This window comes from Pituophis catenifer, unplaced genomic scaffold, assembly GCF_029215685.1.
Source record: "Pituophis catenifer annectens isolate HBS135680 unplaced genomic scaffold, rPitCat1.0.hap2 SCAF_8, whole genome shotgun sequence".
In the NCBI taxonomy this organism is placed as follows: Eukaryota; Metazoa; Chordata; class Lepidosauria; order Squamata; family Colubridae; genus Pituophis; species Pituophis catenifer.
In genome coordinates, this window is record NW_027256888.1 from 53848456 (window position 1) to 53860916 (window position 12461).

The window sequence follows — 12461 nt, forward strand, 5'->3', positions numbered from 1 at the left end:
ATGTGGCCGGGCGGGTGGTTACGGGGGCTTCTCGGTACTCCCGTGTGACACCTCTCCTACGCGAGCTGCACTGGCTACCGGTGGTTCTTCAGGTTTGTTTCAAGGTGCTGGTGCTCACCTATAAAGCCCTACATGGCTTAGGCCCGGGGTACCTGCAGGATCATCTCCTGCCATCCTCCCATCGTCCGGTGCGCTCACACAGAGCGGGCCTCCTCAGGGTGCCGTCAGCCAGACAATGTCGGCTGGCGGCCCCCAGTGGGGAGAGCGTTCTCTGTGGGAGCACCGACCCTCTGGAATGGGCTGCCCACCAGCCTCAGGACAGCCCCTGACCTCCTCTCCTTCCGCAGCGAATTGAAGACGTGGCTTTTTCACCAAATGGGCTGAATCCGTAGGGGTGATTTTTAATAATTTTAATTAAATTTTTAATTAATTTTAACTAATTTTAAATTGACTTTGATGTTTATGTAATTTTTTTGTCTCCTTCATGTAAGCCGCCCTGAGTCCTTCAGGAGAAGGGCGGCATATAAATTACATACATATATACATACATACATACATTCTTCTCATTGCATTCCTTATGGAGATTTTAAGTGGTCTTACCCAGATCTTTGTAATTTAGTTTTTTTATCAAGGGGAAAACATGATGCTTCCCAGCATAATAATCAGGCCTAAATTAGTGGCATTAAGTGCATGAGCTATTATGGGAAACATATGCTAGAAGTGATGCTTTCTCTTCGTTCTGCCCTTTTGTAGTTTATATGGAGAATCCAGTGTCTTTTGCCCCTGGAAAATCTGATTAGAAAACCAAAAGTGGCTGCAGATACTCATCCAGCTTTTGTAGAAATTTGATAAAATTACATGACTCAAAATGTCTTGTATGCCTTTGCTTAAATGTTAGAGAAGTGGGAATATCTGACTGTTTCACTATGATGCAGCATTACTAGGCCTCAGGAAACACACATCTTCTCATCAGTCTTCCTTGGTGACTTGGAATAAGTTCTTGTCTCTCAGCCCAATCTACCCAGGTTGGTTATTGTGGATAAAAAAATTGGAGAAGGCAACACTATGTATATTGACTCAAAAAGAGGGAAAATAGGATATAAATCATGAATAATGAAATAAACCTAAACCTGAACTATTCTAGCTTTAATCCAGAAGGTTCAATTAGCACCCTTAGTAGCTAAGCTTAAATTCATGGATGCCAGTACCCAATACTTTCCATATATTAAAGACTGGCCCTTATATACATTTCTTTAGCTTTGGGAGTTGAAAATGAGGAAAGCGAGGGTAGGTTATCTTCGCTATTCTTCTTAGTTGTGATCCCAGTGCAGCTTCACTACTCTGCATGCAAAAGTAACCATCTTTCTCCCAGTTGCTGTGAAAACTAAACTTCTAGCTTTGGGATCCTGGCAGTTGCTGCATCCAGCAAAAATTGAAGTTATGTAGTAACTAAGGGGAGAGCCTTCTCTGTGGGGGCACCTGCCCTCTGGAATGAGCTGCCCCTAGAGATTCGTATGATCCCTGACCTGCGTACCTTCCGCCGCGCCCTTAAAACTCTTTTGTTCCAACAGGCCGGGCTGTCTTAGTATGAATTTTAAATCGGGTGTTTATTAGCTTTTAACCTTGTGGGCCAAATTTTATATATTGGTTTTAAATTGTTTTTTAAATTTTGTGAATTTATATGTGTTTTAATATGGCTGTACACCGCCCTGAGTCCTTTGGGAGAAGGGCGGTATAGAAGTTTAATCAATTCAATTCCAATTCAATTCAACCCTCCCCTTTCTCTTTCTCTTTCTCTTTCTCTTTCCTTTTCAGTTCTTCCTCCTGTGCTTGTTCCTAGACACAGTGAATACAACCCTCAGCACAGTCTCCTGGCACAATTTCGCAACTTGGGACAAAACGAGCCACATATGCCGCATAATGCTACTTTTCCAGACTCTTTCCAGCAACCCAACAGTCACCCATTTCCCCATTCACCAAACAGTAGCTATCCAAATTCGCCTGGAAGCAGCAGTGGTACCTACCCTCATTCACCTGCCAGCTCTGACCCAGGAAGCCCTTTTCAGATGCCAGGTAAACTTCCTCTGAGAAGTCTCAGCAGCAGCTTCTTAGCATTGACAATGGTCTTGGGACAGCACATCAACCAGAGGGAGGCAAAGAGTGGAGATACAAAGGATTATGTTCCAGTGGTTTTATTGCATTTGTTAAACCAATAAAATATTCCCCAAATTTTTGATAAAATGTGCTTTCTGGTAATTGCATCGTTTTTTTTTGCAGTGGAACTAAAGCATTCTGAAGTGAAAATATCCCTCACATTCCAGAAGTGGAACTAGAAAGGATTTGGGTGTTCCTCCTAGTAGGATAGTTTTGGCCATGCTTTGCTCAAGCCACCATCCTCCAGGCCAAGTCAGACTTGTTTATTTTGTCTTTCTTACCTCAGGTTTCCTTCCAATCATGAGAGGGTATAGGATGAAGTGATATGTTGGCAGTTACTGTATATCACTAAGCTATTTGTGCTTAATTAAAATTGAGAATAAGTCTCCCGAGACCATGAGGCATTAATGTGTTCTAGGCCCACCAGCTGTTTGAAGGTAGATCTTCAATAAAATTAATAAAGCTTATTCTTTGGAAGTAATATGATCATTCCTATTTAGCAGTAGCACTTAGCAATAGCACTTGGACTTATATACCGCTTCATAGTGCTTTTACAGCCCTCTCTAAGAGGTTTACAGAGCATATTGCCCCCTGACAATCTGGATCCTCATTTTACCCACTTTGGAAGGATGGAAGGCTGAGTCAACCTTGAGCCAGTGAAATTTGAACTGCCAAACTGCAGCTAGCAGTCAGCTGAAGTAACCTGCAGTACTGCACTCTAACCACTGCACCACCTCGGCTCTTTATAACATATACCTTTGCAGTAAGTTTTGAATGACTACTCAAGTCAGAATTTTTTTATAGAAAATTAGGTAAACAAGAATGTCCTGGGAATGGGTATCTGTCCATTTCTTAAGATGGGAGAATGGCAACCTCCAAATTCCCCCACTAAGTACAGTAAATGCTTAGTTCCTACAATTTTTCCCCCTACATTTTGGGTTTTGAAACCTAAGGATGAATTCAGTTGACAATAGCATACCTTTGGTTTAAGAGAACATTAGAAATAAACATCAAGGCAATGTTAGCATAAAAATAATAAAGAGATAATCACCTGTGGCTGCAAACCAGTAATATTAAAAGTACTTTTTAGAGTATAAGATGCACTTTTCTCCCCCTAAAAGAGGGTGGAAATATTGGTGCATCTTATACAGCGAATACAGCCATTTTTGACCTCCCAAAACCCCGGCCCCGCATCCCCTTTTTGCCAAAAACAGGCCTGTTTTTTGCAAAAATGGGGCCTGCAGAGGGTTTGGGAGGCCTGCAGAGTGCTCCTAGGGGCTGAGGAGGGCAAAAACGCGATGTGTGTGTTTGTGTGTGGGGGGGGGGGGGGTTGGGAGGCCATAAAATGGGCCCATTTTTCATAAAAATGGGGTTTTTGCTCTCCCCAGACCCTAGGAGCACTCTGCAGGCCTCCCAAAAACGGGCCCGTTTTTGGCCTCCTAAACTCCCCACATGTCACGTTTTTGCCCTCCCCAGCCCCCAGGAGCATTCTGCAGGCCTCCCAAACCCTTTGCTCATCCTGTTTTTGTGAAACGGGACGCGCAGAGTGTTTGGGAGGCTTGCAGAATGCTCCTGGGGGCTGGGGAGGGCAAAAACTTTTTTTTTTCTTGTTTACCTCTTTGAAATCTTGGTGCGTCTTATATTCCGGTACTTCTTATAGTCCGAAAAATACAGTAAGTCTTACATTGATGTTCTTTGCCATTAATTATTACATTTTAATGCCATCATCAATAAGTTGTGCTTTAAATTTGTTGTGCATTAGGATGTATTTGACTGCTGATAAATATATTGGAAAAGATGACCTGTATGCAGATCATCAGCACTTCTTTTTCATATATAGGAATTTGATCTATTTGCTTCAGTACTTTCTGAAACCTAATTCCCTCAAGGAAAAGTAAATTAGGTATAATTAGTCAAAGAGTAATAATTTCTACGTTAGCCATGTTAACGGAGATGAGTAAAAAAATGATGGTTTTCTCTTATTATAAGTACATTGTAGTTTGTCTTAGCTTAACACTATCCGTAAAATGGATAAGTACGAAGATGAAATAACAGTATTTTGTTTTACCTCAGCTGATACTCCCCCTCCTGCATACCTACCTCCAGAAGATCAGATGACGCAGGATGGTTCACAACCAATGGATACCAATATGATGGCACCTTCAATTCCTTCAGAAGTAAACAGAGGAGGTGACACTTCATATTTCAGTTTTGAAAAATGTCTATATATGGCATTTTTATTTCCTATTAAATATATTTTCATTGCATTAATTGTCTTACCTCCCTGCTAAAGGGACATGATAAAAATAACATATATCTACTGTAAGTGTTGCAATAGATATGCTCAGATTCTTATGTTAAAACTTGTGCAAAATGGTACAGCAGAAAAAGTTGCATTTAATTGAGCACTAGCATTCAATATATGTTCACACATTTTGCTTTGCTTGGAGAAACTTCAATGACAATATGCCCTATCAAGCTGTTGTGACCAGATATGCAACCACCTGGATAACTTGGCTGCTACTAAGCTTAGTAAGCAACTGAAAAGTATTTGAAAGATAAGAGTGTGCAACAATTTCTTCATGTTACTCTGCTTTAAAGCAGGTTTTTAGTTGATAAATGCAAACACTTGGTAATTTTGTTGGTCTGTTTATTGTAGGTAGTCCTTGTAGCTGACAAAGGCAAATTTACCAGTGTTTTGCTTTAACTATGATTTTCTGCATATTTTAAATTTTTTATAAATGTACTATATCTCAACCCTAAAATATTTGCATTCCTAAGAACTGTCCCCCTCTTTTATCCATGTAAGATGAGAGATTTAATCATTGAGTTTTTAAAGGGTATGGTGTGAATTGCCACAAATTAGTTATGTGAGGGAAAGAGACAAGTGTATATACCCTTTGGCATTTAATTGAATCGACTTTGAACTTAAGAATATGAACACATTACAGTTAGTCCATGGGTTAATAACTAGTTCCATTCCCTAAACCCAAATTTGTATTTAAGTTGGAATGTACACAGAGGCAAAAGACCTATTACTAAAAATGGCAAATGGCATGGTGCTTCTTCCAGCAGATGAAAGCACTGAAGCAGTGCAATGTTTTTAGGAACCAATGAAAATGGCTGAAAACAGGCTATAGTTTAAAAACATTTGGCTTCAGCAGTTCTGGAAATATTGTGCAGATTTAGTGCTTTGTGAGCTTGAGGAAGAGAATGTCCATCCACCTTTTTCAGTAATGGGCAGCTTGTTCGTATCCTTAAGGACAACCCCTAGTGCAGTGGTGAAATCCAATTGTTTTTACTACCGGTTCTGTGGGCATGGCTTGGTGGGTGTGGTGTGGCTTGGTGGGTGTGGCTTGGTGGGCATGGCAGGAGAAAGATACTGCAAAATCTCTATTCCCTCCCCATTCTGGGGCCAACCAGAGGTGGCATTTGCCGGCTCTCTGAACTACTCAAAATTTCCGCTACTGGTTCTCCAGAACCTGTCAGAACCCGCTGGATTTCACCCCTGCCCTAGTGGTCCTTAAGGATTAAGCCAAACTTTAATCTGGGGGCGAGCAGTACATCTGCCACCAGAGCTATGTTGTATTGAGTTGGATGCCAGCTAGATCTCAATTACACCAATTTCAGAGGAGTATTATACATTGGCTGTAATTGGCATCAAAGTAAGCTTCAATGTCTTTCTACGTGTTAATCTTGGATTATATTCCCCACCATCCAGTCAGAGCTGAACAAGCTTCTTGGATGAGAAGTGAAACGTCTTCAAAGAAAAACCAGAAAGTCCAGTTGCTTCTTGAAAAATTACTTTTGGGATTTGGGATTATATTGTTTGGCAGGGAGCAAATGAGATGAAGCAGATTGCATTTAAGAATGCAGAAAGAGTAAAGTTGTCAACCTGATCCCTAGTAGTAATATTAGTAATTAAAATACTGTAATTAGAGTGATACAATACCTTCTCTTCATTTTATGAAGGGGAAACAGACTCTTCTTTCCATTCATATTATTTATTCCACACCTGTTTCCGCTAATTCAGTCAGTGCTTTATCTCTGCCCCATACCTCTACCTGATGTGCATGGTTACATCCTTTGTTTAATAGCCTTTCAAAAAGGTCTGCTGCAGTTCATGTTTATGAAGGGCACTAGCAATAAATGCAAACCCCGGTGCTCTCTGGCTACAGACATTTGGAGGCCTGTTCCTTGTGAAGATTTGTTAGTCTTAAGAGATTTTACTTAACAAGCTGCATCCTGTCAATGAAGTTGGGTAATTCCTATTGTTGGCTCATGCTGGGAATGGAGAGACAGAACGCACCTGCTCTGCATGACTTAAGGCAAATGTGAGGAAGTTCGTATGAAATCTGCCTGTGTGTGTGTGTGTGTGTCTGAGAGAGAGAGAGAGAGAGAGAGAGAGAGATGATTTCACTCTTCAGGAATGGCCAGCTGGCAGGATTTCTTCCTGAGTTTGAGAACTAGGGCAAAGCTGTGCAGCAGTAATAGTTACTGGCATCTTGCTGTGAAAAGTGCAGCGAGTTACTAATAATTAAAGATTGCCTAACAGTGACTTGAAAGGATTAAAAATGCCGTGAATTGTTTGCATCAGCACTTGGCCTATCCTTAACATGTTGTGCCACCCCAGTCATCTGTAGTTTTTTCAATAAACCATTTTTAAATGAACCGTGGCTTAGCATAGTGTTTGAACCGAGCTGTTAAATTTCATTTGCGGAACCATATTGGGAACTTTCCTTTTTTAAAATATTGAATCACATATTGGTAAATTCTTATCTATGCCAAAAAAATGTCTGGGTTTACAGATTGTGCAAGCAGTTGTGATGTGTCAAATAAATATGGGGGAGAAGGTGCAAACCCCAGATTGCTCATTGTCGTCACTGAGTAATGGTGAACAACTCCCATGTTTTTATTCTGAATCTACCTGATAGGATGGGTATGAGAATAAAATGCAAGGAAGCCCATGTATGTTGCCTCAAGCTGCTTGGATAAAAATAACGTTGTGTAAACAGACAGTATCAGTCATATACATTTGAATTACTCTGGGTAAAGATAAGTATCAAAAAGGAAGGCAGGAGTTCCTGGAAGCAATCAGTTTCTTTAGCCAGAAAAAGCAAAAATATATTTCTTAAATTTGTAGTTCAGTGAGCCAGGAAGAGGTTATTGTTGCTATTCATAACAAAGCAGCACTTTCCCTCTTAACACTTTAATGAGCTTGTAAATTAAAAACTCATGAAAAACAAATTGGCTGCATGAACACAACCTGAAAATTATAGTGCAGAATGAGTGGATTCACACCTTTTATATGAGTGCTCCCAAAAAAAATGGACCTTGTATATCTTTCAGTTTCATTACTCTTTGTTAAGATGTTTGAGTATTTGTAGCAGGAAGTCTTGTAGTTGCATTAATATAGTTACGTCAATTTATTCCCTTGTTGAACAGGGGAGCAGGGATTTTTTTTTTTTTTTGGCTAGAGGCAGTTCTGGTTGCTGAGAGGAAGGAATAGTTATTGTTGACTGGAATTCTTCCTTAGTTGAAATCTGTAAAAAAAAGAAAAGAAAAGAAAAGAAAAGAAAAGAAAAGAAAAGAAAAGAAAAGAAAAGTTTAATAAATGCATCTCTTAAATAAACATTCCAAAAATACAACTCCATTATATCTCGGAGATGAACTAAGGAATCCTTAGCGCTCCCTGAGCTTGGTTGTTTGCTTCAGACATTTCATTATATGACCAGGTTACATCAGTGCAAGTGAGTGTGGAGTTTGCCTTGTTTATATATAGCAGCTTGCCTTAGTTGGATAATGAAACATCTACAAGCAAACAACCAAACTCAAGAGAGCACCAAAGACTCCACAGGTTTGGGTTCTGTATACACTCAGCGCTTATGGTTTATAAAACAAAGTTTATACGTTACTGTATTGTATGAACAGTTATTAAAGGTTATTCAATAAACCATGGTTAAACCAAACCTCAGGAACTGAAATAATTGAGACATAATTATGTGTTCACTTTGTTACAGTAGACTAAATTTGGTAAATAAATTCTTAGGAAGGGAACTTACTGTCTATTCCATAAGAATTTACATCATAATGTGTTTGTTGTCTTTAAGAACTATGCACCCTTTATTTTTGTAAGCCAACATGCAAAGCTGCTTAGAACTGTTCTTTTTTAAAAGAAATCTTCATTCAGCTTGCTCAAATATCTGCTCCACCTCCTTTCCATTTCTCAAAGCTTAGAATGCTTTAATTGAATTAGTAATATGGTTTAAATATATCATATAATGGGACACTGGGAGAATTTCTAATTAGAAGCTACACCACCAGATTTTTTTGCCCTGATCTTAAGCCAAAGTCTACACAATGAATATAAATAAATAAAACTTTAAAGCTCAGGAACTCATTAATTCTAGCATTGCTGATTTCTGTTTTTCTTCTGTTGCAGATGTTCAGGCAGTTGCTTATGAAGAGCCAAAGCACTGGTGCTCTATTGTCTATTATGAACTCAATAATCGTGTTGGAGAGGCATTTCATGCCTCTTCCACAAGTTTGTTGGTGGATGGTTTCACTGATCCCTCCAATAACAAGAACAGGTTTTGCCTGGGGCTCTTGTCAAATGTTAACCGGAATTCTACTATTGAAAATACTAGGCGGCATATTGGCAAAGGTATTGTTGGTTCTGATCATGTCAGTACATTGGGGATGCAAGCTACGTTTAACAGCTTTAAGGCTTCATTGCAAAATAATGTATTCAATATTATTCATATGTTTATCACTGCAAAATGCTGGTAACCTGTAGGAATGGGATTACACCTTTTCCCCAATGTGATGGATGTATCTCCAGAAAAAAACTGATCATGCTGCCCAGAGATAGTGAGAAATATAGTCTAATGCAGATTAAGGAAAGCTGCTACAACATTTTCTATAAATAATCCATTTGAAAAGAATCTGAAATACTAAGTTTAATGGTAGGTCCTTGTTATTGGAGGCTGAAATATCTATTGAACCTCCTGAATACAGAAATATTGGTGTATTTTGTGTAATAATATAGGAAGAAAAGTAGTGGGACGTGTCTCTTTCTAATCCACAATTGCAAATTGGAATTTTTAAGTTTTGTTTTTTTAAAGGCAAACAAGTTTCATTTGAATTGGCAAAATTATTTAACTTTAGTAGCATGCTGCATCCTTAATTTTAAGAACTGAAATGAATAGTAGCGGTTTGGATTTAGGTTTTCTAGAATCTCTTTTTAATGATGAAGACTTGGGATGCATCCTATGGAAAAATAATTTTCTGAGTAATTTTGATGAATGGCAAAGGCATTTGTTGAAAAGGGAAGCATTAGCACACAGTTGTGCTCAAAATACTTTTAAAAAGCCAGGAGTATGTACAAGTAGGAGATCTTTGTTCCCTACCCCCCATTGGTAGTTAGGAGAGAAAGGATTTTTTCCAGATGTGTGTAAGACAATTGCATCCCAGTTAGGCATCATAAAGAAGTTGTAGTTTTGACTAATTGCAAGCAGATTGGCTATATTAATGAATGTGAATTCATGAATTCTTGTCTTTTGATAGTTTTAGGCTGCCAAAACAAATATCTAGAAGTATTCCTGTAGTTCATAATTGGGGAAATACTTAGGTGTAAGAGTATATGCAGATGACTAAAATCTTACTTTCTCTACACAGCTGTTAAGTTGATTGAGATAAATGCAATTCCTCATTTATATTTTGTGTCAGAAGTAGAAGTTTCTACAATTTCAGAGAAATTCTAACAATCTTCTGTCTCTTTTATAGGAGTTCATCTGTATTATGTTGGCGGAGAAGTCTATGCAGAATGCCTTAGTGACAGTAGTATATTTGTGCAAAGCCGAAATTGCAATTACCATCATGGCTTTCATCCAACTACCGTCTGCAAAATTCCGAGTGGCTGCAGTTTAAAAATTTTCAACAATCAAGAATTTGCTCAACTTTTAGCTCAGTCAGTGAACCATGGCTTTGAAACAGTGTATGAACTCACTAAGATGTGCACTATTCGTATGAGTTTTGTAAAGGTAAGCAAGACTTTCCATCTGTGTGCGTGAATGAGTGACTTTTTGAGCCAGAGAAACAAAAAGCATTCAAGTTGCTAAAACTTGGCTTCCTGATCTCCAAACACTAAAATTCAAAAGGCATTAATTTGCCTAAAATCTTAGAGCTCAGCTGAATTTCCCTCACATGTGTTCATGTATACAGAAAGAGAGAGTTTCTCAAAACTGAACTGCGATCTGGATCTGCACTAAATATGTTTGGAAAAGGAAATATTGCTGGTTGTGGCAGCTGAAGAGTCCTGACAGTAGTCACAAACAGCCTTCCAAGCAGATGTATGAAACTTCTAAAGAATACAGCTGCTTTAATGCTTTGAAGAAAGATGTTTTGCTTATTCCAGTACCTCTTTGGAATGCTTTACATAATTATTAAACCATATTTTGAGATAGATAGCATAATAGCAACTATCCTATTGCAACGCTATGGCACCATAGTTTGGTGATTTTATCATGGTTTTACTTTAATATTTTATCTCATATACTCATATGTATTATTCACATGCCATATATATATACTGATGGTTTATTTAAACTTATATTTGTGTTTGAATGTATAATGTTTTATTAGTGTTATGTATCAGTGATTGCATGACCTCTGTAGATACCGTATGCTAAATAAATAAAAACTGCCTTTCTATTATCAAGATGCTAATAGGATACGGATACTAGTATGTATATCAGGACACATCTTCTAACATTAAGACATTTCTATTTCCAGGGTTGGGGAGCTGAATATCACCGGCAAGATGTCACAAGCACACCATGTTGGATTGAAATTCATTTGCATGGTCCCCTTCAGTGGTTGGATAAAGTTCTTACACAGATGGGCTCTCCTCATAACCCAATCTCTTCTGTGTCTTAAAAGAATTCTGAATTTCAGAATCTAGTGAGCCTTGCATGTACTTGAAGGATGTTTGGGTCAGACACATGTACAAAACTGGCAGCAGCCTTTATACTTGATATCCGTGACTAATTGTTAGATCAGGAAGAAAGCTCCTACTAAGTTATTTTTAAAAATTCAATTTTCACAAATAGTAATCTCTTTCCAATCTTTAGGTAGGGGATTGTAAAAGCTAGGGATGGCCAACTTAATGTCAATTGAACACTGTTCTCAAACAGTGTTATTTAGCACACTAACATCACCATATGTGACTCATTCATTGTAATTTGTCCTGAAATGAATACCCAGCATTGACAGTTATACACTCAAAGGAAAGTTTGCAGTGGTATTTGAAAGTCTCGGTAATAGTAACTATCTTGGAAGAAAAAAAAGGCTTCTGTGTATCTTCTGAAAACTGTGTATTGACCATAATGCTGCAAGAATGTTTAGGTATGCTTTCTCCTAAATGTATGTACAGTGTAATTGGAATTTAGAGATGGGCAAGAAATTTAGATAGATGTGGGAAGTGGGTGGGAAGTGAAGCTGACAAAGGACAGGTAGAAATTATACTGTTAAACATAGCTTGTTAAAACAAGATCAAGTCTTTCTGTGTGCATTTCACTTTTAATAGTGGCTTCATCTTAATATTAACCAATATTTCTGCCATCTCCAGCTTCATAGAGAAAGGGTGGGTCAATGCTTTTGTCGTGTACTGCACGGTCTGTAGATTTCAAGACAAAACTGTACAGTCTTTAAAAAATTGGGCAGTTTTATTATGCAGTTCACACAACAGAAGCAAATTTTTCATTTTGTAAAACGTTTGTGTTTTGCCAACTTAGCAGATATTAGCTTATGTTGGGAGGACTTAATCAACCTATTCAAGTGTTTCAAACTAAAAGGTTTATTTTTTTTTTACTATTTTAATTGTTTTCTTTCTGCTAATGTTTTTATATTCATTCAAGCTGTAGTACTTTTTCAGTATTTTATTTTTTAATTCCAAAACGTGAGGGGGGGGGTTCATCCTTATTGAAGTTCAAATAAACATATTGCTTACTTTGATTAAACCAATCTCTTCTGCAACTTTGTTTATAATCAAGATGAAAAAGCCTATTAGTTTTGAGATAAATGAATGTGGATACCTGAAGATAATGTTTGTTCAGGAGTTCAAAATCATCACCATGCAAGAATGGACACTTAAAGTTCCCTTTATGACTACTTAACACTTGAATAATTTGTCCACCATATTGTGAACTTAATGGGAATTAGTCATTTACAGTTTTGCCTAAGCTGTTGTTACGTTATATTCATCATAGTTATGAGAGAACCACAGATAACCACATATGAGCTTAGGT

The 12461-nt window shown here is 38.1% G+C and overlaps 1 protein-coding gene across 1 annotated transcript in view; it reads left to right on the forward strand.

The window, feature by feature from the left end:
• SMAD1 (SMAD family member 1) overlaps positions 1-12173 on the forward strand; it is a 42027-nt gene extending 29854 nt beyond the window's left edge. The window contains exons 3-7 of the mRNA XM_070948663.1: positions 1816-2073; positions 4228-4344; positions 8597-8818; positions 9940-10196; positions 10948-12173. Coding sequence (XP_070804764.1) covers positions 1816-2073; positions 4228-4344; positions 8597-8818; positions 9940-10196; positions 10948-11091 — 998 coding nt within the window. The 3' untranslated portion in view covers positions 11092-12173. The remainder of the gene's footprint in view (positions 1-1815; positions 2074-4227; positions 4345-8596; positions 8819-9939; positions 10197-10947) is intronic.
• Positions 12174-12461: the final 288 nt, after the last annotated feature.